Source organism: Prunus avium, chromosome 4 (genome assembly GCF_965620075.1).
Source record: "Prunus avium chromosome 4, drPruAviu1.hap1.1, whole genome shotgun sequence".
Taxonomy (NCBI): Eukaryota; Viridiplantae; Streptophyta; class Magnoliopsida; order Rosales; family Rosaceae; genus Prunus; species Prunus avium.
The window spans coordinates 26,844,506-26,871,804 of NC_142287.1; the positions used below are offsets into that span (position 1 = coordinate 26,844,506).

Genomic DNA, 27,299 nt, shown 5'->3' on the forward strand with positions numbered 1-27,299 from the left:
ACAACTGCTTTGGGTACCAAAAATTCATCACAGCCCAGAAATTGATTTTTGCCCAAAATTCATGTGGGCGCTGGTTTTGAAAACTCAATTGAATCCCAAAACTCAACCAAAAAATTAGAACCCCGCCAAATTCAAATCTAGCAACTTCCAATTTCCCACCACCACACCAATTTGTTTGCTTCATAATTCAATTCAAATCCCAAACGTCAAATCAAAACCTCTAAAGCTCTTTCGCAAACTCTCACAAGCCCCAGCCCCCCTCAAATTGTTTTCCTCAACTTTCTTTCCCCACCAACCCCTACCAAGCCAACCAATGGATCAGAGATTCCATGGCCTGCCTCCTCTCAAGAGATTCAGACTTATGCAACAACAAGAGCAGCAAGAAGATACCCCTTTAGCCTTGTCGCGCCTTCCGGCGAAGAAAAGAAAAGAGGCATGGCACCAGCCCCTTCTCCCTGACCCATTTGCCGCCACCACTGCTGTCTCCACCTATTCATTGCCTGCCAAGAAAAGGGTTTGGGCCTTTCAGCCAGATTTAATCTCCGAGGACCCGCTTTCGACATTGGACCTTAATGTCGAGTACAAGGTGCCTTTTGGTGCAGAGTCAGAAGAAGCAGTGGTGGAGAAAGAAGAAGAAGAAGAAGAAGAAGAGAAGGGTATTATTCATGAAAATGATTGCAGTGAAGTTACTGAAAATACCCAAGAAGAGAATGGCCAAGAAATTACTGGTGATGAAGATGACAATGAAGAAGAAGAAGATGGGATTGTTTGTGCTATTTGTCAGAGCACAGATGGAGATGCATCAGATCCAATTGTGATATGTGATGGCTGTGATCTAATGGTTCATGCCACCTGCTATGGCAATCCCCTTGTAAAGGGTATTCCAGAGGGTGATTGGTTCTGCACCCAATGCTCACTTTCTTCTGTGCCTTCTCAATCCAATGAGCCCGCTTCTTGCTGCCTGTGTCCTATCAAGGGAGGGGCAATGAAGGCCACCAGAGATGGCAAGTGGGCCCACATTGTGTGCGCGCTTTATGTTCCTGAGGTGTTCTTCAAAGACCCTGAAGGCCGAGAGGGGATTGATTGCTCCAAGGTTCCCAAAAGGAGGTGGAAAGAGAGGTGTTATGTTTGTAAGAGTTCAAGGGGTTGTGCTATTCAGTGCTCTGAGCTTAAATGTCCTTTGGCTTTTCATGTGACTTGTGGATTGAATGAAGATCTTTGCTTAGAGTACAGGGAAGGAAGGAAGCAGGGTGCTATTGTAGCTGGGTTTTGTAAAAGCCACTCAGATCTGTGGAAAAAGGTAAATGTTTGTTTGTTTACAAATCACTTTGAATTTTAGTTCTTTGGGTTTAAATATCATGTCTTTTGATGGGGTTTTGATAAATGGGTTTTGCTCCATTTGCAGCAAGAACAAACTGGGAAGTACAAGATTGTGGCCAGAGAAGACTGAAGAGCACAAGTAGTTAGATTGTGCAGATTAATATATAGAGCTTTCTGGTATGGTATACAATGGATCTGCTGGTTAGTGTTTGATAATTGGTTTTCTCTTTTTGGGGAATTACATGTTTCTGTGAGTTTCAGACATCTGTAGGGTTTTAGTGTTGGCTTATTTGATTATTGTGACTGGTGATGTATTCTAATTACATTCTAACTTATTGTCGGTGCATCTAGCGCGCTAGCTTTGAGCTAACTGTGTTAGATGAAGATAAACATTAGAATGACACTTCAGTTTAAGTGATGAAAATTTGTTCCCTCCATAAATGGGATTTCAAATTGTATTCATGGTGTTGGGAGTCTTTGCCCTCTTGGCATTTGATGTTATAGGGTCATTGTCAGGTTTCATCTGAATAATATTGTTTACAGTTATCTGAGAGGAGATATCTGTTTTATGAATTTATCATTCAAGCAGTCAAGGCATATCATATGCCAAATTGAATGAAACCATTAGTGTTGGATGATTATGACTGTTGTACTTTATGAGAACCAAATGTTGTACATCATTATAACTGCACCTACAACCAATGTCTCTGTCTTTTAAGGATGTCTCTCAAATTTTTAGATATGTGGTCTGCAATTTTGCATCCCAGTTTATGATATAAAATTCTGCATAAGTTAGATGAAGGAAGAATTGGTTACTAGAAAATGACCAAAACTTGGGTTTGAGGGTCTTTCATGTATGCATATGTGCAATGGATTTGTAGCTTTCAGCTCCTGCATATGATTGACTGGTTAACCAAGGGATCTACAAGTCATACCTTTTGAATTGCAGGCCCTCTGTTATGAACATGGGACATCTCCGGGAAGTTAGGCATTCTCGGTCAAGGCCATTGCTTTTTTCCTCTGGCTTGGTTCTGAGCATCAGTGTGAGATCCAACACCTAATAAGCCTTTTAACTGCATACCTTTTGGACATTAAGGATCAAAACCCTGTCAATACAGTGGGGGGACTTAGTGGGCCAATTCTACCATTTCTTTGCTATTAGGAACCACCTCAATGTTTGAATTGAAGACATTTACTAGTCATAGTTTGTAGATGTTAGGACAAGTATTTGATGATTATAATAAAGTTAATTGTTCTTCATCTAAGCAGGATTGCTTAAGATTTATTGGGAGATTGAAATAGGCAATTCTGAATGACCAATTGTAATTGTAACAACTTAGAGTTGCATTTTGTTAGATTCGAAATCCCCGGCACAACTATGAAATAATGTTTAGTCCCTATGCCACTCTTGATGATCTCTCTCTCTACAATTATGTTTTCTAATCATTACAACCATTACAGTTTTATTTGTGATTCTCTGGACCTGAAAATGATGTTAGAGCCTAGTCATGGCGCCTCAAATTTCAAGATTCAATGCTTTGATAAGTCTAGATAATTTTATATAGGCTTTTAGATTGGGTTTCTAATCATCAAGTGAAATATTGCTTGCTAAACTTCCTTACAGATGGAGGATGCTGGAAATTCCATTTATCACATCCCGATAATTAGGTGCAGCTGATGTGTCTGCCTTGTTTTTTTTCTAGTTTCTAGATGCAAAACCTAAAAGGACTTCGCTTCTATCCTCCTGCGGTACGTAGCTGTACTTTGGCCACGGTCATAAACCAGAGCTTGATGAAGGAAGAAAGTCCAAGATAGCTCTCAGCCTTAATTAACCACAACTTTGAATTCAAGGTTAACGATAATTATAATGAATTTTGTTTGATCTACATGAAAGCTATATGCCACTTTTCTTGCTAAACCAAAATAATATAGTTAGAAGGTTTGGATGGAAACTTGAGGAAGAAGATTCAAATAAAGTGGCCTACCGCCCACGTGTGAATACCTCGTTTGAAATATTTCCTCCTTGTTCAGTAATTCAACAGCCTTGATCCATTAGCTAGCATTTTTTGCATCTGGGTTGACAAATGGTACAAGTAATATGCTCTGTAATGGATCAGACAAATTGACTTTTTGTTTTTCTGCATCAACTTCTCACCACATTTCTCTATAAATACCTTGCATGGTTTGGCCTAAGAAAATCACAAACACCTTCTACAAAACCCAGCATTGTTTCTTTGCATTGTAGAGAATATACATCGAAAACATATACCCGAAATTAGAATGATGTCCATGAAGTTGATTGGAAGCCTCAGCTGCTGCATATGGCTAGTCATGGCCATAGCCACCGTAGCTCAAACATCCGATGACTCGAATGCTCCGGTGCTTGACACTTCTGGTCAGGCTCTTCAAGTCGGTGTAGAATACTACATCAAACCCGCCATTACCGACAATGGCGGTCGTTTCACTTTGATCAACAGAAATGACTCATGTCCATTATATGTCGGTCAAGAAAACGTCTCAGGCCCTGAGGGCTACCCTGTCAAATTTGCTCCTTTTGTAGAGGGAGAAACTGTGGTGAGGGAGGCAAGGGACCAAAAGATCACATTCTCAGCATTCACAATCTGTGCGCAGTCAACTGCATGGAAGTTGGGTGAGACTGATGAAGTCACCCAAAGGAGATTGATTGTCACCGGAGAAGATCAAAACCAAGGCATCGCTGGTCCGGCTAGAAACTACTTTAGGGTTAACAAGCAGGCAGCTCCAGATGGTGTCTACAATCTGGAATGGTGCCCAACTGAACTGTGCCCTACTTGCAGGTTTATATGTGGGTCTGCTGGAGCTCTTGTGGAGAACGGGAAGAGGTTGATTGCCTTAGATGGTTCTGTGCTTCCTGTTGTGTTTGAGAGGGCTTAAGTAAATATGTGATCCATATTTATTATGTAATAAAGGGATGGGAATAATCATGTCCTATAGCGGACTTGTATACGATCCTCATCATCAATCTCTTAATTATAAATAAAGTGTTGCAACTAATGTCATGTCAAACAGTCAACTTTTGAATTCGTGACCATTTATGTGAGCGTAATCTGTGAAATTATTAAACCGTGTTTGATTTTGTTACACTGTTGCTTGTTAGTTACTGCTGTAATCACCATAGATTTTAGCCTCAGGGTGGTAATTAACGTGGTGGGCACGTATATATTATATGGAGACAAATATGGGCTAAACTCCACGACAAAATGGAGCTATTTGGGCTGACGAATAGTTGTCCATTCCTTTGGCAAAGCGTGGTCCAATTTCCAACTACTTTTTTCATACCAAAAAAACCATAAAAAAAACTACAGGGTATTGTACAATAGATTGAATATGAATTATCAACTAATATTAGAGCAGAGTTTTATTTCTCTCTTGATGTAGGTTCTCTATGTCATGTGATGGAGGAACATTAACGGCAGTTGATTTTTTTTTTTTTTGTCGACGTTGTTTTAGTTTTGTAGTTTTGGTTTAGTTTGTTCAATAAAATCCAGAAACTCTTATGTCTATGTTATTTTTCTTTCATAATTCCATAAACTTTGTTGAATCTGCTGGGGTTTGTAGTCTCTTTAGGAGAGTCATGCCGGTTAGCGGCCGGTTTTGCCCTTGGTGTAATTTGAATAGATTTGTGGCAACTAAGACGGTAGATAGGAGCAATGGCAGACCTATTAAGGTGCAAGAAGGTGCAACTGCACCTCCTTTCGCCGAAAAAACTATTATAGGTGTTTCAAATTGCCCCTTTGCTCGCGGAAAAGTAAATGTCTTTGTCCTTTTACTTTCATTTATTTTATATTATTCCTTTACTTAAGTTTACAATGTAAATGAGGAAGTACCCTCCATTTGGATTCAAATAAAAATACTAGAAAATCAAATTCCCACCAATTCAAAATATGAAAAATCAATTTTAGTGCAAAATACGATTTAGGCTAAAAATTATGGCTCATTAAGTTAATATATACTTCATACTAAAATCCCATAAAAATCAAGTTTTCTTATTTTATGTGTAAGGAATAAAAACCGCCAAAAATTATCTTGAGAAAATGATTATTCCGAAAAATCATTTTTCATACTTAGTCAATATTTTTACATAAAACAATTTTTTATGTATGATATGAATGCATGAAGAGACCTAAGGTCAATCTAGGTAAAAAAACCTTAAATGTTCAATCCACAAAGAGTTTTTAACCTTTCAAATTGCACTTTGGCTAAAAAATTTCCTGGGTCCGCCAATAAATAGGAGTTTTAGAAAATTTATTTTTTGGTCGTGATTCTTTCCATATTGTTTCAGCAATTTGACCATATTCACCATACCGCTATTGAGATGGCTTATTTAATTAATAAGATATAAAATAGGACGGTATAAAGAGGTCACAACAATTCTATTAAAGTCACGAGTGGAATAGATTCAGACTAAGGCTTCTGTTTGTGCAAATAATCTCACGGGAGAATATTCGCTTTTGGATCCTTCGACCTTCGATCTTCCTTCTCTCTCCTTCTCGATTCTGTAAAAAAGATTGGAGTAAATAGACCACACCCCGGGGGTGTTGGCCAAAGGCCCTCCGATGCCTAAATTAGTTCGAGTGTTTGTAGGAAAATAATAGCTAAGCAAAGGGTACGGAGTTGTATGTATGGTGTGAACCAGGTGGCCGGAGCCGTGTGTGGTGGCCGGATCGGTGTGGAGAAAATATGGAGAGGGAGAGAGAGCTTCAGGTATTTTCTCGGGTATCAGGAGTAGGTTTAGATGTATGATTTTTTGAAGTACCTTGAATGATGACTGAAGTCATCTATTTATAGGAGCCTCGGGTCTAGGGTTTCGTAGAGATTGAGTCGGACTTTGATAATATATGAATTATCTAGTTAATTATAAGATAATATCCTATAACCCTTTGATAAGATAATACCTGAATTATTGATATTATCTCATTAATTATAAGATAATATCCCTTTATTATGATAATATCCCAATTAATGATATTATCTTTATTAATTATGAGATAATACCATATAATTAAGATATTATCCAAATTAATTAATTATCCCAATAAATGATTTAATTAATTAATTTAAGGGATAATCTTCTTTTCCACGTGGCGTGCTCTGATTGGAGACGAAAATATTTGCTCCCACAGCTTCCTTTGTAATTAAATTAATTAAATAAGTAAAATAAGTTTATAAAATAGGACGGTATCTCTTTTTGACAGCATTGTCACTGTCTAACCTAAGGCTTCCTTTACAATCTTTTTCCTTCGAACTTTTTTTGTCTGTTTGATCAAATAAACTTAAACCGCTTTTTATCAAAAAATTCTAGTTTGAGTTTGAGTTTAAGTTTGATACGTTACTCTCTTTTTCACTCAAGCTTTTTTTTATAGGCAAAGATATTAGCACATGCCAACCACCGAAATAAAATCGATCGGCAATTCAGACGTCATTGTAATCATTCTGTCTTTTCACTCACTATACAATGTACGAAGTCTTCTTCTATTATGCTGTGGGCCGTCCAGACACAACAAAGTGGACATTTCCAAATTCAACAAAAACTAGTGTAGACAAAAAAACAAAACTGAGGGACAGATATATTATTCAATAGAGGAGCCTGATCATCCTAGCTTTGGCAAAACTATGGAAGAAAAGACATCCGGGAACTTCTACGGTGGATCTCTTATTGTGCCTAGCGTTCAAGAATTAGCCAAGAAGCCTATAACCGCCATCCCAGCTAGATACATACAGCCTCATCATCATGAACAACAAGGCCATGTCATGTTCAATCCTGATCATGATCATGCTGAGATACCATTCATTGACATGCAGAAGCTGCTTTCTCAAGAATTGACCGATTCTGAATCTGAGTTAGCTAAGCTCCATTTTGGTTGCAAAGAGTGGGGTTTCTTTCAGGTACACAACTTTTTTCACTCCTTTGTCTGTCTTGAGGAATTAATGAGAAAATTAAATCACAATTTAGCATCAATGAGAAGTTATTGGTAGGTAATGTTGGGTTTGAATTGATAGAGCAAGTACAAGTATTAGCAGCGTAGAAGAAAAAGTGTGCCCCTATAAATATATGTTAATTTGCTTGTGGATTTTTTTGAAATCTTTACTTTGTTAGATGTGGTCCTGAGTTTAAATTCCAAAAATGATGGTTTGTTAAATAAATGAAAAGGAGTTCAAGAATTCGGGTTTAGGCAATTAATCATGTCATTATACAAGTATTTTTACTTGATACTAACTAGGCATTAAGAAAGTAATCATGGCCAACATTAAGACATTATGTATATATGTTACAGTTGGTAAACCATGGTGTGAGCTCTTCCTTGATGGACAAAGTAAAGACAGAAATTCAAGACTTCTTCAACCTAGCCATGGAAGATAAGAAAAAGCTTTGGCAAACCCCAGGAGACGTGGAAGGTTTTGGACAAGCCTTTGTAGTTTCAGAAGACCAAAAACTCGATTGGGCTGACATTTTCTTCATGACCACCCTTCCAGTCGAAATGAGGCGGCCTCACCTATTCCCAAACGTCCCTTCTCCTTTCAGGTCCTCTCCTCTCATCATCTCATCATATATACATATACTTTGTGTGCATTTGCATGTGCATGTGTTTGTGACTTTGGCAATATGGACAAAATATTGATGCGCATATAGACAGTCTCTTCTTTAAGTAAAGACCGAACGTCCTGCACAGAGAATTTCTGGATACATGATATATGTGAGTATTTTTCTAAAACCGACTTAATGTTTACATGTAGAGAGACCCTAGAAGTTTACTCATTGGAACTGAAGAACCTAGCCATGACTATCCTATCACAAATGGAAACTGCTTTGCAAATGGAAGCCAAGGAACTGACCAAGTTATTTGAAGATGGAATGCAATCAATGAGGATGAACTATTACCCTCCATGTCCTCTTCCGGCGGAAGTCATCGGTCTTACACCTCATTCTGATTCTGTAGGTCTCACCATCCTCCTACAAGTGAATGAAATGGATGGTCTCCAAGTAAAGAAAGATGGGATTTGGGTTCCTGTTAAGCCACTACCAGATGCCTTTATTGTCAACATTGGAGACATTTTAGAGGTAATCATATAGCTCTCAATTTCATATAACTGATCCTATGGTGAATATACTTGTGTAAATCTATAGTTCATAGTTCTACAACATAATATATAGAAGAATATCGAAAAAAGAAAAAGGAAAAAAGAAGACATTACCCCTGTTCAAAAACATGTCATTTTACAATATAGGGCCATAATGCTTGCCTTCTTCTATTTGTGCCATATTTACTGATGATAGTGTGGAGCAGTTGCATCTCTCACGTAGATGAAACTAGATTCGATTGTTTGAGTTACGAAGCTTTGTGAGAGATATGTTCAACAGTAATTTCAAATCAAGATTCATCCATGATAATTTTATCTATTGCAGCTATATAATTTTGTGTGTATGTGGGACTAATGGCAGATTCAAACAAATGGGATTTATCGAAGCATTGAGCATCGTGCAACAGTTAACTCTGTAAAAGAAAGGCTGTCAATCGCCACATTTCACAACCCAGCACTTGATGGTGAAATTGGTCCGGCGTCTAGCTTGGTCACTGAGCAAACACCTGCAGTATATAAAAGGGTGGGAGTTCAAGATTATGTGAAAGCCCTTTTTGAACGCAAGCTTCAAGGAAAGTCTTTTCTTGATGAACTTGGGATAAAGTAAGATGGTGGTGAGATTTAGACAATATGTGAGCGTGGAATTGCAACCATGTATTGGTGGGTATCTAATTTTCTGAAGAAATAAACCAAAGCCTACAAGTCCAAATGGTGTCCAACTGATGAAGTGTGCCCTGCTTGTAGAGTTTATTTTGGGTATGTTGGTTGCTCTTGAAATGTGAAGAGGTTGCTGCCCTTTAATATCATTTGAAATATATAGCCCTTTATTATGTAATAAATGAGAATAATCATGCCCTAGCTGACTATGATCCTCATCATTAGTACCTCCAGTATCTTAATTATAAATAAATTGTTGCAACTAATGTGATGTGAAGTTATATATAAACTCATCTCCTATAAGTTCATCTTCTTCTTTCTTTTTTAAAATACGAACAATATTATACTTTAATCTAATCTCAACTTAGGGGAGGGGGATTCGAACTCAGGTATAGAGTGGGGAACACATCCGCTTTAGCTAACTTAGCTAAGCCCATGTCTGCGTAGTTCATCTTCTTTTACTTCATCCTTATAGCTCAAATAGGTTCATCACCCTTAGACATAAATAAAGTGGTGCACCTATATATAGTTCATCCTTCTTTTAAGCTTTTACACTACAAAAAAAAGAAGACAATAGTGACCTTTTTCTTTGGTGACTATTGGTACTATTAGTCACCTTTATTCGTGACTACAGGCTTTAGTCACCCTGCAGTAACGATAAATCACTGTGTTACATATGTGTCCGTAACTATTGATGTTTGTCACCATAATAAACCATTCGTGACATGAGTTTGTCAGGCTAAAGTACATCATGTCCAATCACCATTAATCATACATATTTTATTATTTTGTCGGGCTATACGTCTTTTATTATTTTGTCATGTCCAATCACCCTTAAACCACCAGCATCCCAAACCCACCCAACTCCAAAACAGACTCTCCCACCCCCACCCAACATCGTCAACCAAACCACCACTTCGCAGGCAGCAACACCATCACCATAGCAGCAATCCTACAGATTATTTCGAAGCATCTTGTCCAATTCAAAAGCGCTCTGTTTTTTTCAAGTATTCATATGATCTTCTGTTCACAGCCTTATCGCTGCTATTTCCTTTCCATTGTAAAGCACACCCTGAAATTATAATCCAAACTTAACTCATATTCTTTTGAGGAAACTATTAGAAATCAAATAATGCATGGCAACACAAAAAAGTGAAATGATTCTAAGGGCGGCTACCTTATAGACAGAACCAAATCCACTTGTTCTGGAAAGAGAAATTGTTCATTGCGGTTGTGATGTTTATGTCAAACAAAGTGGGTAAAATATTTTCCGGTATATTTCATTCTCCGAAATGAGGTATTTATAATACAAGGTTACAAACTCTAGCGGGTTATACTAGGAAATAAGTTAAAGTCCTAATTACATAATATCTATACAAAAAAAGGAAATAAATAAAATCCTAATATACTAGGAAGTAAATCTCCTAATTACACTAGGATCTCGCTAACACTCCCCCTCAAGTTGGAGCAAAGATGTCGCACATGCCCAACTTGTCAAACGAGTTGAGGAAGATACTGGAAGAGACAGCTTTTGTAAGGACATCGGCTAACTGATACTTAGAGTTGATGAACGGGAAGGAAACAATCTTCGCATCCAACTTCTCTTTAATGAAATTTCGATCAACCTCCACATGCTTTGTACGATTATGTTGCACCGGGTTATGTGCAGGGGCGGAGCTAGAATTGTAAAGTTGGGGGGGCCAAAGTAGAAAATACAAGTATATAAAACACCTAAGTATTCAATAATTACATATTTATAATTAAATATTTCTAATTGAGTCATGTCTAATTGAGGAAATTTTAACTTAATTTATAAGTTGTTTATTACAAATTCTACATATTATATATAATATAATAGAAGAGGGATAAAAATCTTGGGGGGCCAGGGCCACTCCAGGTCTAGGAGTGGCTCCGCCACTGGTTATGTGCAATTGCAATTGCAGCCTTATTGTCACAATATAAATCCATAGGCTTCTGTGGCCCAAAACCAAGATCTCTTAACAATCTCCTCAACCATAGTAACTCACATACGCCGTGAGTCATCCCACAATACTCGGCCTCGACACTAGATCGAGACACCACTTTTTGTTTCTTACTTCTCCAAGTAACAAGGTTACCACCAACAAACATGAAATACCCAGACGTAGAACGTCTATCAGTGGCTGAACCAGCTCAATCATCATCAGTATACCCTTCCACATCTGTATGACCATATTTGGAAAACAACAATCCCTTGTCATGAGTTACTTTTAGATACCTTAAAATACGAGTCATAGCCCCCATATGATCTACACTAGGAGAGTGCATAAACTGACTCACCATACTTACAGCATATGCAATGTCCAGACGGGTATGAGCTAAATAAATCAATTTCCCCACAAGTCGTTGATAACGTTCTTTATCAGTCAGAACTTGATCAGGATATAACCCCAACTTATGATTCTGCTCACTAGGGGTATTAATCAGTTTACAATCCAACATCCCTGTCTCTGCAAGTAAATCCAAAACATATTTCCTTTGGGATAGAAAAATACCATGTTTAGACCTAGCAACTTCAATCCCAAGAAAGTACTTTAAATCACCCAATGATTTCATCTCGAACTTGGAAGCGAGATACTTCTGAAGACTCTGTATTTCTACATGATCATCTCCAGTCACAATCATATCATCAACATAAATAATTAAAGCCGTCAATTTACCTTTATGACGCTTCAGAAACAAAGTATGATTAGAGTTACTTTGCACATACCCAAACTTTTTCATGGATGCAGCAAATCTTCCAAACCACGCTCTTGGAGACTGCTTTAATCCATACAATGACTTTCGCAACCGACATATAACACCCTCCTTAGAGGTCACAGGAATACCGGGAGGAAGATCCATATAAATTTCTTCCTGGAGGTTACCATGTAAAAAAGCATTTTTGACATCAAACTGCAATAAGGGCCAATCGTGGTTAGCAGCAAGAGATAAAAGCATATGCACAATGTTGAGCTTTGCCACTGGGGCAAATGTCTCCAGATAATCCACTCCATATGTCTGAGTATACTCATTGGCTACCAATCTAGCCTTGTAATGATCAATAAAACCATCAGCCTTATGCTTCAAAGTAAACACCCATCTGCATCCAACTGCTTTCTTCTCTTGTGGCATAGGAACTAAATCTCACGTCTTATTTTTGTTCAAGGCATCTATTTCCACATTCATGGCATCCGTCCATTTGGGGTTAGATAGAGCATCCTGCAGCTTAGTTGGCACACACACTAGATAATTGACACAAATATGATGCATATGACTTAGATAAACGATGAGTTGTCACATAATGGCTAATGGGATATTTAGATTTGGCATGTATATCAGGAGAATATTGTACTTTGGGTTTCTCACGAGTAGTTCGTGAGGGTAATTGATAAGTAGATACAGACAAATCATCAGACATTACCTCACTTGACTCAGTATCATGATTTGACTGGGGCAATGGCAGGGCAGAGGGGGGTCTTGTATCGATCTCATCTACACAAGAGTCACTAGTATCACTGTCACGTTCTTATGGGGTAGAGCAAAATTCCTCCAAAAAATCAACCTGCGACCAGTCTTAACCTTTTGTGTGACCGGTCACTTCCAAGCAATCATTGTTGTCAGTCATCAGGGCATGCGACTGGTCGTGACCTTCTGTGCAACCTGTCGTTTCCAGGTAGGTTCTATCGCGATCGGTCGCTTCCTCTGCGCCACCGGTCGTTTCCATTTCGTGAGAAATTCCTTTACATGCATCTTCACGTCGAAGCGTGGTGGGCCCATAACCCACAGGTCCCAGGATCGGAACCTGGCTCTGATACCATGTCAAACAAAGTAGGTAGAATATTTTCCGGTATATTTCATTCTCCGAAATGAGGTATTTATAATATAAGGTTACAAACCCTATCAGGGTTATACTAAAACATAAGCTAAAGTCCTAATTACATAATATCTATACAAAAAAAGGAAATAAATAAAATTCTAATATACTATGAAGTAAATCTCCTAATTACACTAGGATCTCGCTAACAGTTTATAAGATCAAAGAAACCATATGGCGGTGATGAAATCCATATTGCAGTCCTGAAAACCACTTTAGATCCAGATCTAGAGATTTTGTTCAAGAGACAGAGAGGGGGGAAGATGAAGAGAGGAAGAGAGAAACCAGAGAGAGAGAGAGAGAGAAGATGAGAGAATCACAGAGACAAGAGAGAAAGAAAGGGAAGATGAAGAGAAGCGACAGAGACCAGAGAGAGAGAGAGAAGGAAAAAAAAATAGAAAAAAGAGGGAGTTGTCCTCTAGATTTGCGACTTGTAGGTAGTTGCACTAATGGATGGTTGTTATCTTGCCAGCACATAACAATAGTATCGGCATACATCTCCTTGGCATTAGTTGCACTATATTATATTACTTTTTAATTTTATATTTATTATATTTAATTTGAATGTCACCAATAATGGTGAGGAGTTCATTGCCAACCTTCCCATGTCAGGTTGAACCAAAAAAAACCTTCACATCTCACCAATACGTATTGTTTTTTCTGCGTTTTATACGTATTTAACTGGATTATGTATCTGAAACATCTATATCATATGGGAACTCTCCCGATATCATTTGTGGTGCTTTGGCTGAAGATATATTGTAGCCATTCAATAATTATCGCTTTTTATCTCTCTAAAAAAAAAAAAATGAGACTTGATTGGAGTAGCTTTCTAGATGTTGACATTGACTTGCACCAATCAATTTCGACTATTGTCAATTTCTGAATTTGTGAACATTGATGCGAGCATAATCCATGAAATTAATAAACCGTATGTTCTTAGAATGCTGCTTGTTAGCTACTGCTGTAATCACCATATACCATCAGAATGAGGTGTAAGACCGATGATGATACCTACAACCTGCAGTGTACAATATATAATTAAAAGGTTAACTATAATTAATCTACAACTAGCAATTATTTCAGTAACAGTACTCTTTCTAATGTTGAAAGAAATTTCAAATTCAAATCATCGTCTCATGTTGATTAAAATTTAAAACAAATCCTAATTAATCTTTATATATATAGCACGTGCAAAATTATTCCAAAATTTCCTCCCAATAAGGGTCACAAGAAAATAAAACTGACTCACATACAACGTGGGGGTTGGGCCTCATCAGAATTCATGAGCAAGAGAGAGTAAAGCAAATAAAAATATAAAAAAGGTGGCAGGTGGCCTTTTAAAAAAAAAAAAATTATTTCTATCATTATTATTTCAAATTTTAAATTGTTTTATTTTATTTTAATATGAAAATGACCAATTTGCCCTCATATTTAACGGCAAATTGGATGAAATGTTGAGGATTTAGACGGCAGGGGGGAAATTGGCAGAAAAAAAAATTTCATATCCTTAATTTTCTAAAAAAAAGGATAGGAGGCTAATTGAAAGCGAGGTACAAGTTCAAGGGGTAAATCACCAGTATACTCTTCTATAAAAGAGAGAGTCAAGCAAATGAAAAAATATCCAGATTAAGCAGCCATATTAGCTAGCTTTGGCAAAGCTATGGAAGAAAAGGCATCGAGGAGCTTGTTCGGTGGCTCTCTTATTGTGCCTAGTGTTCAAGAATTGGCCAAGAAGCCTATAATCAGCATCCCACCCAGATACATACAGCCTCATCATCACCATCACCAACAAGATCAACTGATATTCAACTCTGATACAGAAATACCATTCATTGACATGCACAAGTTGCTTTCTCAAGACTCAATTGATTCAGAATCTGAGTTAGCTAAGCTCCATTTTGCTTGCAAAGAGTGGGGTTTCTTTCAGGTACACACCTTTTTTCACTCCTTAGGACTTTCTTGAGGAATTAATTAGAAAATTACATCACACTTGTGATAGTATATTGATGGAGAAGAAGAAGCGTATCGTCAAGGGAGCTAATTTGTTTTAGTGAGAATTTTAACTTAAGTTATAAGATGTTTATTATAAGATATGGGGGCTATGCCAGGCCTAGGAGTGGCTCCGCCGCTGTGTATCATGGTTGTGTGTGTGTGTTTTTTTTCTTGAGATATATATTTTTTATATTGTCAAATCTTCATTTTGTTGGAAAAAGTCCTCAGCGACAGTTGTTACATAAATAAAACAAGTTTACAAATTCGAGTTTAGGCAACTAATTGTGTGCTTATACATGTAATAAGCATGTATTTTTAGTTATTGCTAACTAGGGATTTAAAAAGTAATTGTGTACAACATAACATAGTATATGTATATATGTTACAGTTGGTAAACCATGGAGTGAGCTCTTCCTTGATGTTGAAAATAAAGACAGAAGTTCAAGACTTCTTCAACCTTCCCATGGAAGAGAAGAAAAAGTTGTGGCAACACCCAGGAGACTTGGAAGGTTTTGGACAAATCTTTGTAGTTTCAGAAGACCAAAAGCTCGATTGGGCTGACCTTTTCTACATGACCACCCTTCCAGTTCAAATAAGGAGGCCTCATCTGTTCCCAAACCTCCCTTCTCCTTTCAGGTCCTCTCCTCTCATCATCTCATCATATTACTTTGTGTGCATGTCCATATGTTTGTGATTTTGTGCAATATGATGAATGCGCTTGAATCCATAATATATATAGGTCCACCTCGATACAACTTAATGATCCAATGAAGTTGTTCATTTTCTTAGGCACTATTTTTAATATGGATACATACATGACGTCCGACTTTTAATAATAAAGACAAGTTATCAATATGGCCTCGATAATGTGCGTAAATCATTGTTGTCAACAAAATTTACCGACATGTTATCAATACATTTTCACCGTTGGTGGAGCCAATTAAGGCCCACAAGGGTCACTTGACCCTTCTCAATATTTTGAAAATATTATATTTATCTATGTTATCCAAATTGTTTTATAGCTATATTTACTATTGACCCTTCTCACAAATGTAAATTGTCTACAATGAACATGAATATGATCTATATTTGTCTTCATGTCTTCATATGTCATTTATATGTGTGTGTAATGGATTTTGTTTGATTTTCTCATTCTATCTAAAATCAACTTTTGATACTCTTTCATTATTTTTAGGTTGCTAGAATTTGGGTTATACTTACTAGGATGTTAAATTTGTGATATTGAAATTTAATCATTATAATGAATTCTTATATATATTTTCCTATAAATAAAAAAACTAAGTTCATTGTAATTATAAAGCTATTTAAAGTTGATCCTCCTTGATAGAATTCCTGGCTCCGCCATTGATTTTCACCAACAATATTGATGCACATATAGACCAATTCAATCTTTAAGATTAAAGACCGAACATCCTGCACATAAAATTTATGCATATATATAAATGTAGGTGATTGAATTTTGAAAACCAAGTTATTCTTTACATGTAGAGAGACCTTAGAAGATTACTCATTGGAGCTGAGGAACCTAGCCATGACTATCCTATCCCAAATGGAAACTGCTTTACAAATGGAGGACAAGGAAGTGACCAAGTTGTTTGAAGATGGAATGCAATCAATGAGGATGAACTATTACCCTCCATGTCCTCTTCCGACGGAAGTCATCGGTCTTACACCTCATTCTGATTCTTCGGGTCTCACCATCCTCCTACAAGTCAATGAAATGGATGGTCTCCAAGTGAAGAAAGATGGGATATGGGTTCCTGTTAAGCCACTACCAGATGCCTTTACTGTCAACGTTGGAGACATTTTAGAGGTGATCATCTTTAACAATTATCCAAAAACTAAACTTCATTCACCATAATAATTTGATCTATTGCAACTATATTTTTGTTGTGTTCATGGCAGATTCAAACAAATGGTGTTTATCGCAGCATTGAGCATCGGGCAACAGTTAACTCTGTGAAAGAAAGGCTCTCAATCGCTACATTTTACAACCCGGGATGTGGTTGTGAAATTGGTCCAGCTCCTAGCTTGGTCACTGAGCAAACACCTGCAGCATATACAAGGGTGGGAGTTGAAGATTATTTCAAAGCCTTTTTCGCACGTAAGCTTCAAGGAAAGTCTTTTCTTGATGAGCTGAGGATAAAGTATTAGAAACTTACTCTATTCCATTTGATTTTCTGAAGAAATAGACAGAGGGGTATTCTTGTATAATTAGTATTGTTTTACTACTGTTGTCATAAATTTTCATCAAATGATAAAGTTTGTAAGAATGTTGTATTATCGCCTCAAACTCGAATTGAGTGAGTGCCACCTGCTCTTATAACTTTATAAGGACAGTTCAGTGTGAAATCTCTCCAAGATTAAAAGAAGAAAACTTTTTTTTAATTAATAACCAATAGTGCGTACACTTAATTACAAAAGGCACAATTGGAAAGAAACCTAAAAAATAGTGGATTATACAATCACTCCACCCTCCCCTCAAATCTAAACTTGGACTCTTACCCCTCTTGAATCCCCACTTAAACCCACCTAAGACAATCCATACTGCACAGTTCCTGTATTCCTGTGAGCAGCTACAGCAACGGCTGCGGCACCAACCGGACCAAACTGAGATTGCGCCTGCAGCAGTTTTGAATCTATCACATGTAAGTGATCTGCCTTCGTGGGTGGTGGGTAGTATGGATTGGTGTTGACTTCAATGGCCATGCCAGGAGCAGGTTTTGCTGCTAAGTTGCGTTGTTCTGGCTGGGGTTGCAGGTTTTGGGTATGTTGGTTGCTCTTGAAATGTGAAGAGGTTGCTGCCCTTTAATATCATTTGAAATATATAGCCCTTTATTATGTAATAAATGAGAATAATGCCCTAGCTGACTATGATCCTCATCATTAGTACCTCCAGTCTCTTAATTATAAATAAATTGTTGCAACTAATGTGATGTGGATGTTATACACTCATCTCTTATATAGTTCATCTTCTTCTTTCTTTCTTTCTTTTTTTTATTTTTTTTATTTATACAAATGATATTATACTTTAATTTAATCTAAACTTCGGACAGGGGGATTCGAACTCAGGTGTAGAGTGGGGAGTACATCCGCTTTAGCCAACTTGGCTAAGCCCATGTCTGCTTAGTTCATCTTATTTTACGTCATAGGTTCATCACTCTTACGCCCCGTTTGGTTCATGGGAAAGGAGGCTTGGGGATCGGAAATCAATTGCTTTCTCATATTTGGTAAGTCTAGGCATGAGAAATCATTGCCTTGCACATGGTAAAGTAAGTGGAAAAGTGAAGCCCATCCTCCCCCCTTGGATTTTGTTTTCCCCCTTACAGGAAAGTTTGGGAAAATGAGCCAACATTAAATACACATTTTTTATGACCATATTGTCCTCATCAACAATTTAGAATTACAATATAGCATTCAATGCATTCTTTTTTTATTAAGTAATGCTATTTGGACACACAACATTGACACACTTAGTGACACCCACTGATGTGTCAATGTATCATTTGCTCTTCTTTTCTCCTCGTTTTCTGTTCAGCGAATGATACATTGACACATCAGTGGGTGTCAACTAAGTGTGTCAATGTTGTGTGTCCAAATAGCATTACTCTTTTTTATTTGATTGTATATGGGTATAATTGGAAAATTTAAAAAGAAAAATTTCCATTCCTACACAAATAAAAAATGTGAAAGGAAATAAAGTGGTATTTTTTTATTACTTTTCCAGGATTACCAAACTTTGTAAAGGAATCTCCATTTCCTATTCTTTAGAAAATGACATAAGAAGTAATTTTCCCTCAAATTCGTTCCGTGAACCAAACAGACCTTAGATATAAATAAAGTGGTGCACCTGTATATAGTTCATCCTAGACTTGATAGTTCTATCTGTTTTTGTTTTCCGTAAAGCCAATGGTCTGTTTCCCGATATCATTTGCGATGCTTTGGCTGAAGATATATGTATTGTAACCAGTTTTGATGAAATAATCATCGCTTTTTCTCTCTCAAAAAACAGACTTGACTTGATTGGTGTAGCTTTCCAAATGTTGACATGTGTCATTTTCGATATAACTTGATTTTTTATTTGTCTTGTTGAGCCAAATACTACGCATATTTTGTGTGGTACATAAAACTTGCACCAATCAATATTGTCAATTTCTGAATTTGTGACACTTCTCTTCTTAATATTAAAAGAAATTTTAAATTCAAATCCTTCTCCATGTTGATTAATCGTCGGCACTTGCAAAATTATTCCAAAATTTCCTCACAATAATAGTCCCATATAAAAAAACAACAAAACGTGGGGTGGGGTAGAGGGGGAGGGGGGAGGGGGCCCTCATATCATGATTCATGAGCAAGAGTGACTCAAGCAAATAAAAAAAAAATTATATTCTATAAAGGAGAGCTTAATTATATCCAGATTAAGCAGCCATGGAAGAAAAGGCATCGGGGAGCTTGTACGGTGGCTCTCTTATTGTGCCTAGTGTTCAAGAATTGGCCAAGAAGCCTATAATCACCATCCCACCCAGATACATACAGCCTCATCATCATCATCACCAACAAGATCAAGTGATATTCAACTCTGATGCTGAAATACCATTCATTGATATGCACAAGTTGCTTTCTCAAGACTCAGTTGATTATGAATCTGAGTTAGCTAAGCTCCATTTTGCTTGCAAAGAGTGGGGTTTCTTTCAGGTATACACCTTGTTTCACTTCTTTGGACTTTCTTGAGGAATTAATTAGAAAATTACATCACACTTGTGATAGTATATTATAATTGATGGAGCAATATATGTACTTCAATGAGAAGTTATTGGTAATGTTGGGGCCAAAATTGGTAAAGCAAGTACAAGGATTAGTAGTGTAGAATAAGAAGCGTATCGTCCAGGGCGGAGTTAGAATTGTAAAGTTTGGGGGGGCGCCGAAATAGAAAATACAAGTATATAAAATACCTAAGTATTCAATGGTTACATGTTTAGAACTAAATATTTCTAATTTAGTCATGTCTAATTTGTTTTAGAGAGAATTTTAACTTAAATTATAAGTTGTTTATTACTAGTTCTATAAATTATATATAATATAATATAATATAGTAGAGATCAAAGGAGGTGTTTTTTTTTCCTTTTCTTAAGAGAGATATATATTTTTGGTATTGTGAAATCTTCATTTTGTTGGAAGAAGTCCTGAGCGACAGTTGTTGCATAAATAAAACAAGTTCACGAATTCAAGTTTAGGCAATTAATTGTGTAATTATACATGTAATAAGCACGTATTTTTAAGCATTTAAAGAGTAATTGTGTACAACATAACATAGTATATGCATGTTACAGTTGGTAAACCATGGAGTGAGCTCTTCCTTGATGGAGAAAATAAAGACAGAAGTTCAAGACTTCTTCAACCTTCCCATGGAAGATAAGAAAAAGCTTTGGCAAACCCCAGGAGACGTGGAAGGTTTTGGACAAGCCTTTGTAGTTTCAGAAGACCAAAAACTCGATTGGGCTGACATGTTCTTCATGACCACCCTTCCAGTTCAAATAAGGAGGCCTCATCTGTTCCCAAACCTCCCTTCTCCTTTCAGGTCCTCTCCTCTCATCATCTCATCATCTCATCATATTACTTCGTGTGCATGTCCATATGTTTGTGATTTTGTGCAATATGATTATATATGTGAATGCGCGTGAATCCATGATATGCATAGGTCCACCTCGATACAACTTAATGATCCAATGAAGTTCTTAATTTTCTTAGGCACTATTTTTAATATGGATACATACATGACGTCCGGCTTTTAATAATAAACTCAAGCTATCAATATGGCCTCAATAATGTGCTTAAATTATTGTTCTCAACAAAATTTACCGACATGTTATCGATACATTTTCACCAACAATACTGATGCACATATAGACCAATTCAATCTTTAAGATTAAAGACCGAACATCCTGCACATAGAATTTATGCATATATAGAAATGTAGGTGAGTGAATTTCGAAAACCAAGTTATTTTTTACATGTAGAGAGACCTTAGAAGATTACTCGTTGGAGCTGAGGAACCTAGCCATGACTATCCTATCCCAAATGGAAACTGCTTTACAAATGGAAGACAAGGAAGTGACCAAGTTGTTTGGAGATGGAAGTCAATCAATGAGGATGAACTATTACCCTCCATGTCCTCTTCCGGCGGAAGTCATCGGTCTTACACCTCATTCTGATTCTTCGGGTCTCACCATCCTCCTACAAGTCAATGAAATGGATGGTCTCCAAGTGAAGAAAGATGGGATATGGGTTCCTGTTAAGCCACTACCAGATGCCTTTACTGTCAACGTTGGAGACATTTTAGAGGTGATCATCTTTAACAATTATCCAAAAACTAAACTTCGTTCACCATAATAATTTTATCTATTGCAACTATATTATTTTTTTGTTGTGTTCATGGCAGATTCAAACAAATGGTGTTTATCGCAGCATTGAGCATCGGGCAACAGTTAACCCTGTGAAAGAAAGGCTCTCGATCGCTACATTTTACACCCCGGGAATTGGTTGTGAAATTGGTCCAGCTCCTAGCTTGGTCACTGAGCAAACACCTGCAGCATATACAAGGGTGGGAGTTGAAGATTATTTCAAAGCCTTTTTCGCACGTAAGCTTCAAGGAAAGTCTTTTCTTGATGAGCTGAGGATAAAGTATTAGAAACTTACTCTATTCCATTTGATTTTCTGAAGAAATAGACAGGGGGTATTCTTGTATAATTAGTATTGTTTTACTACTGTTGTCATAAATTTTCATCAAATGATAAAGTTTGTAAGAATGTTGTATTATCGCCTCAAACTCGAATTGAGTGAGTGCCACCTGCTCTTATAACTTTATAAGGACAGTTTTTTTTTTTTTTGGGTCTGAATATAAGGACAGTTCAATGTGAAATCTCTCCAAGATTAAAAGAAGAAAACTTTTTTTTAATTAATAACCAATAGTGCGTACACTTAATTACAAAAGGCACAATTGGAAAGAAACCTAAAAAATAGTGGATTATACAATCACTCCACCCTCCCCTCAAATCTAAACATGGACTCTTACCCCTCTTGAATCCCCACTTAAACCCACCTAAGACAATCCATACTGCACAGTTCCTGTATTCCTGTGAGCAGCTACAGCAACAGCTGCGGCACCAACCGGTCCAAACTGAGATTGCGCCTGCAGCAGTTTTGAATCTATCACATGTAAGTGATCTGCCTTCGTGGGTGGTGGGTAGTATGGATTGGTGTTGACTTCAATGGCCATGCCAGGAGCAGGTTTTGCTGCTAAGTTGCGTTGTTCTGGCTGGGGTTGCAGTTTATCATGTGCTGCATCCCTCCGCATCTCCAAACCGGACTTGTCTTGATTGGCAGTATGAGTTCTCAAGAAACAGTGTGGAGAGACGGACTGAGGGGGAAGAACTGTGTTTCTGTAGAACGTCCTCGGATCATAGGTTTCCTTGATATTTCTGCCATTCTCATATGGAAGAACTGGTCCAACAACTCGTCCAGGTTTTGCTGTGCATGGGAAGGAAAATTAATTAACACTACTAGAGGAACCAAAAAAAAGGGCACGATGCACTAATTAAAAGCTAGTGGATCAAACAAAAGGCAAACTTAAAGTCATTTGTGCTTCTGAACGTCAGATTCATAACATACAACTTATAAGGCGTAGTCAATGTAAGGGAACCAGGAAGAGGTATTTGGGGGGCCAAAAAAAAAAAGGCAACGTTGATTATTGGCTAAGCACCAAGACCAACTCTGGGTTGTCGATAAATCATCACTTCATCATGATAAATTCTGCGAGTTCTAATTTAAATCCCATTCCTTAAAATAATCAGAGATGAAAAAAATAGCTAGGTATTATTACATTGAAAAACTGATGCTTCACAAAAAGGCAGTGTAGTACCTGTTGGGACCCTTGGTGGAGGCCGTAAAACCTTTGATGCATTTCCAGAAATTGCATCTGTTACTCTAAAACTGCTAGAAGTCTCTTCTGCCTGTCGGTTCTCATACGAGATCAAATTTGGCTGTGCATTAGGGGGAATTGTACTCGAGTGAACGGTGGATCTGCAAACAAAAAATATGGTTGGAACACATCCATAAGAATATTGAAAAATCAGAGGAAACCTTCCGAAGTCAACATCTTTTCTTGATGAAAGCAAAGACTGCAATATTGACATACAACGAAATCATCTTGCAAATAGCCTACCGTGGAAGGGAGACATGCTTCCTTGCTGGAGGAATAACCGGTCCACTTTTCCCACTGTTTTCCTCAAGATAAGCAAACTGCTTTCTGAATTGGCCTATAGCACTGCATTCAATAAATATGTTATAAATCATCGATGGGAACAGAAAAATCTACATAACACAAAGATAGGATGGATAAGAAGCAAATTTTGAACCTCGGGTAGAGAAAACTAGTGCCTTCAGTTCCATTCAAGTAGTCCTTAAGTAGCTGAGGATGGTATTCTAGTATTTCCCGGTAAATTAGTTCCCTAATGTCCTCCTTTGTGACTCTTCGCCTTTCAAATTCAAATTCCAGCTTTGAAATAGGCTGACAAGAATGTTCTCTCTCAACTTTGGCTAGACCTTTGAAGTAAGGATCAGCTAGTGCCTATAAAACAAACAAAGAGATAAGGTTTTAGTCCGACAGTATTAAACAAAGAGAAGAAAGAAGCTCTACAAATCTACTTGATAGTGACTGCTAGATGCATCATGAGGAAACTTTCATTTGGTAAAAGCACTCAATTTGACATAACACAAACCTCTTCAGCAGTTGGTCGATCCTTCGGGTCAAAAGCCAATAGCCTTTGCAATAGGCGGAGTGCCAGAGGATCTGCCTTTGGAAATTTTTGTGTAAACGGCACAAGAGGTTTTTTCCGCATTTCTGTTAAGTACTTCCTTGCCTTCTCATTTCTAACCTGAATGCATAAATGCCCATAGCATCAATAACTTGGGAAAGAACAGCAATATGGACCAAAATGCATGTGTGTGTGTGTTAAAGGGAAATTTATAGAGAGAGTGAGAAGAGAGAGGAATAAATGGCACTTACTCCAGAAACGGTCTCTAGCTTAGGTGTCCCAAGGAGATCAGTGATCAAATCTAATTGATGAATAACACTTTTACCAGGAAACAATGGTTTCCCTGTCAATACCTCGGCAAAGATGCAGCCAATACTCCATATATCAATGGCAGGTGTGTACTGCAAACAAGATGCAAAGAAAAATGAGGCCATTGAAACAGAATCAGAAAGTTCATAAAGCACTTAAACCACTCCAGAGAAACGGGCATAACCTGACACGATTACCTGAATGACAGATACAACTTCCAGGAGAATTCAATAGTCCTCCCTGAACAAGAATTATTATAATCTAGCATTACTGCATACTATAAAGCACACGGAAGACATTCCAGACAAAAATAAATACATGATCTCGACTATGACGAGCCAAGTAAAATTCCAATTACTTAGTTGGCTCTAAATTGCCAATAATTTTTTTTTGTTTTCGAGTAAACTCATTTTGAATCAAGAGTACAAGATACAACTACTTAGACAATGCTACAACGAGCTGCCCTAAGAAAAATGTCAAAAAACAAACCATCAACATCATAACCACATCAATTTTAAACTCCAAAAAAGCAGGGAACATGATCTAATTATTTTTACCATTGCCTCTGAATATAAGCCCTTCATGTTAGAAAAAATTTCATACCTTGGAAAAGAATGACCCACATAGTTCTGGAGCTCTATACCATCTTGTAGCAACATAGTCCTGTTAGTGTATCAAAAGAAGCAGCATTGACATTATTTGATCAGCAGATTTGAAAATTATACCAGTAATAAATTCCGTTGAAGGAAATTTGAAGCTAGAAAATTACTTACTGTCCAAAATATTGTTGTAGGGGTATCATTAAAGGCAACTCTTGCTAGTCCAAAATCACAAACTTTGAGCTTGCAATTTGCATTTGCCAGTATATTTTTTGGCTTAAGATCTCGATGATATACATTTGCTGCAACCAAAAAAACCTATACTTAGGTCATAGTGCAGAACTAATCCTAAAAATTCAACCCCCGCCAGCTTCCCTTTCCTTATATAAGGAAACATAAGAAAAATATAAATCTATCATTGAGGAATTAACACAACTAGGGATAAATTCTGCAGACAAAACATTATTTAAGGAACTTAAACAATTCATGGGAGAAATAAAATAAAGGACAATGGGCATAAATGAGACTCACCTGTATGCATGTATTTCAAAGCACGTAACATCTGGTAAAGAAAAAATTGATGATGCTCGCGGGTCAAATCATCATTAGCCTTGATAACTTGGTGAAGGTCTGACTCCATGAGCTCGAAAACTACATAAATATCTTTGAACTCCCTCTTTGACGGTGGCAACATGATGCGCTTAATTTCAACAATATCAGGATGTCTTAGAAGCCTGAGCAATTTAACTTCACGCAGAATCCTAATAGCATCAGAGATATGCTCAAATATATCATGTATTTTCTTTATTGCAACTTTCTCCCCAGTATGTGTGTCAATAGCCGCGCAAACAACCCCATAGCTTCCCTTCCCAATGACTTCAAGAATCTTATATCTATTCGCATCCCCATATTCAGTGAAAAAGTCCATATCTTTCAGGTCCTGAAAAATACCAAAGAATACATAAGTTTAAAATGCGCGTGCAGATATTAATACATGTTAATTTAAAAAGCAACAAATTGCAACTTCCTATTTTGGAACACAAGAAAACAGCCCAAGATCGATCATAAAACACCAACTAATTTTATGACAAATCCTTCTTCCTCAGGTCATGGTCTTGTTCCCATATCTGAGTCCGTGAAGAGTAACCGTGACATCCATTTTGAAAACCATAAAATCAAATGACCCTTGAAAAAAGTAATGGAATAATATAATAGAATCAGGTGCTAGAAGAAAAGGGCGCAGACTAAAATAATATGCCATGGTAAAGTATCAAACAATTATATTAGAGACTAGATTCCTTGCTTTGAATGCAAAGCCAGCACACAAGAAACAGAAAGCAACAGAAAAACACAATCTGTACAAAACAACATCAAACAGAATATTCAAAACACATTCAGTAATTAAATTATTCTGCTTATTGAAGTTATCAAAATCGGATATTTAACTGAAAAACAATAATTACAAACACAGTAACATCAACAAAAACAAAAACACAAACACAAACTAAAAATAAAAAAAACTTTTAATATTTCACCCAAAAAATTGGAAATTAGAAAGCACAGAATAAAAAAGAATGTTACTAAAAAAAATATATGATGTTTATTAGTCACCTTACAAATATGGATGATAGGATGAAAATTCAGGTAAAAAAGATTAAAGAATCTTATAAATCCATAAATTTTGTGTAATATCTTTCATTCTCCGGACACATTTTCTTAGCAACCAAATGGTTGATAATGATCCCAACCCAGGTCTTGAACAACCCAAAAAATTTCACATAGAGAGAGAGACAGAGAGAGACAGAGAGAAAGATACCTTCTTTGGGTGATCTGCATGCATGTCCTTCTTGCTCCTCTAGTAATTGAACAAAACTCGGACTCAAAAGAAAACGACGAATTATAAATATAAGAGCTTTGCACGAAGAAGAAGAAGAAAACTAAACTAGCCACATTTGCCCCAGCGAGACCCACTCCGAATGACAAGCCCAAAATCCCTTCTAACACATACGCCACCAACCTCCTCTCTCATCCAAATCCACACACCTCCCTCAATTCCCAATTTCCCAGATCCAATTACCCCACGAGCAGCCCCAAATTCAAAAATTTCAACACAATTGAAACTTGAAACCCCAGAAGCTTCGGAGAATCCAAACCCTAGGAGTCTTCAAATTTTGAAATTGGAAACCCTGGGCTCTCTTCGGGTACGAGAGATCCAGTAGGGCGGTGCCGGATCAGAGAGAAACGAAGGGAATTCAAAGAGAGAGGAAGAGAGAGAGAGAAGGAGAGAGATGGTCGTCGTCTTCTTTTGATTAATCTGATAATTGGTTTGGTTGTTTTATTTATCCACCATAATTGGAATTTTATACTTTTGTCCAATTACTCTTTTACACACTGTGTACGGAGACCCGGTGCGGTGGTACTGTTGGCGTGTACGTCAGTGGCCGTATTTGTAGTTCTTTTAAATACCATGCCTCTTTTGGTCTTTTAGTCATAGAGAATATTGAAATTCCAACTTATCTACTGTGGATAATAGGGAATATTGGTAGGGGCATTATTGACCGTAGATTGCAT

At 37.2% G+C, this 27,299-nt stretch overlaps 6 protein-coding genes across 7 annotated transcripts; 5 read left to right on the top strand and 1 right to left on the bottom strand.

The window, feature by feature from the left end:
- Nucleotides 1-148: 148 nt before the first annotated feature.
- On the top strand, nucleotides 149-2,706 carry LOC110772561 (RING/FYVE/PHD zinc finger superfamily protein). 2 transcript variants are annotated; one of them, XM_021977007.2, is made up of 3 exons: nucleotides 149-1,300; nucleotides 1,406-1,497; nucleotides 2,270-2,706. In XM_021977007.2, exons 1-2 carry the CDS (start codon nucleotides 314-316, stop codon nucleotides 1,448-1,450), a joined length of 1,032 nt encoding a protein of 343 aa, XP_021832699.1. In that variant the 5' UTR covers nucleotides 149-313; the 3' UTR covers nucleotides 1,451-1,497; nucleotides 2,270-2,706. The 2 variants fall into 2 exon arrangements, with proteins under 2 accessions (XP_021832699.1, XP_021832691.1); XM_021976999.2 differs by lacking the exon at nucleotides 2,270-2,706 and having other exon boundaries at nucleotides 150-1,300; nucleotides 1,406-1,761.
- Nucleotides 2,707-3,518: 812 nt separating this feature from the next.
- On the top strand, nucleotides 3,519-4,440 carry LOC110771638 (kunitz type trypsin inhibitor 104-like). The gene has a single exon (XM_021975972.2). It carries the CDS (start codon nucleotides 3,601-3,603, stop codon nucleotides 4,231-4,233), a length of 633 nt encoding a protein of 210 aa, XP_021831664.1. The 5' UTR covers nucleotides 3,519-3,600; the 3' UTR covers nucleotides 4,234-4,440.
- Nucleotides 4,441-6,863: 2,423 nt separating this feature from the next.
- LOC110772652 (protein SRG1-like) lies at nucleotides 6,864-9,317 on the top strand. Its single transcript, XM_021977111.2, has 4 exons — nucleotides 6,864-7,245; nucleotides 7,635-7,882; nucleotides 8,095-8,419; nucleotides 8,801-9,317. The coding sequence occupies exons 1-4, from the start codon at nucleotides 6,973-6,975 to the stop codon at nucleotides 9,044-9,046; spliced, it is 1,092 nt and encodes a 363-aa protein (XP_021832803.1). The 5' UTR covers nucleotides 6,864-6,972; the 3' UTR covers nucleotides 9,047-9,317.
- A 5,286-nt stretch (nucleotides 9,318-14,603) lies between these two features.
- On the top strand, nucleotides 14,604-17,298 carry LOC110772671 (protein SRG1-like). Its single transcript, XM_021977126.2, has 4 exons — nucleotides 14,604-14,921; nucleotides 15,375-15,622; nucleotides 16,496-16,820; nucleotides 16,913-17,298. The coding sequence occupies exons 1-4, from the start codon at nucleotides 14,655-14,657 to the stop codon at nucleotides 17,159-17,161; spliced, it is 1,089 nt and encodes a 362-aa protein (XP_021832818.1). The 5' UTR covers nucleotides 14,604-14,654; the 3' UTR covers nucleotides 17,162-17,298.
- A 2,086-nt stretch (nucleotides 17,299-19,384) lies between these two features.
- On the top strand, nucleotides 19,385-21,891 carry LOC110772662 (protein SRG1-like). Its single transcript, XM_021977120.2, has 4 exons — nucleotides 19,385-19,702; nucleotides 20,338-20,585; nucleotides 21,025-21,349; nucleotides 21,447-21,891. Exons 1-4 carry the CDS (start codon nucleotides 19,436-19,438, stop codon nucleotides 21,693-21,695), a joined length of 1,089 nt encoding a protein of 362 aa, XP_021832812.2. The 5' UTR covers nucleotides 19,385-19,435; the 3' UTR covers nucleotides 21,696-21,891.
- A 46-nt stretch (nucleotides 21,892-21,937) lies between these two features.
- MPK19 (MAP kinase 19) lies at nucleotides 21,938-27,056 on the bottom strand. The gene is made up of 10 exons (XM_021977095.2): nucleotides 26,545-27,056; nucleotides 25,260-25,668; nucleotides 24,903-25,030; nucleotides 24,733-24,792; nucleotides 24,072-24,221; nucleotides 23,785-23,940; nucleotides 23,422-23,633; nucleotides 23,229-23,330; nucleotides 22,926-23,086; nucleotides 21,938-22,534 (listed from the first exon to the last, which is right to left on the bottom strand). The coding sequence occupies exons 1-10, from the start codon at nucleotides 26,566-26,568 to the stop codon at nucleotides 22,107-22,109; spliced, it is 1,830 nt and encodes a 609-aa protein (XP_021832787.1). The 5' UTR covers nucleotides 26,569-27,056; the 3' UTR covers nucleotides 21,938-22,106.
- Between the last annotated feature and the right edge of the window lie 243 nt (nucleotides 27,057-27,299).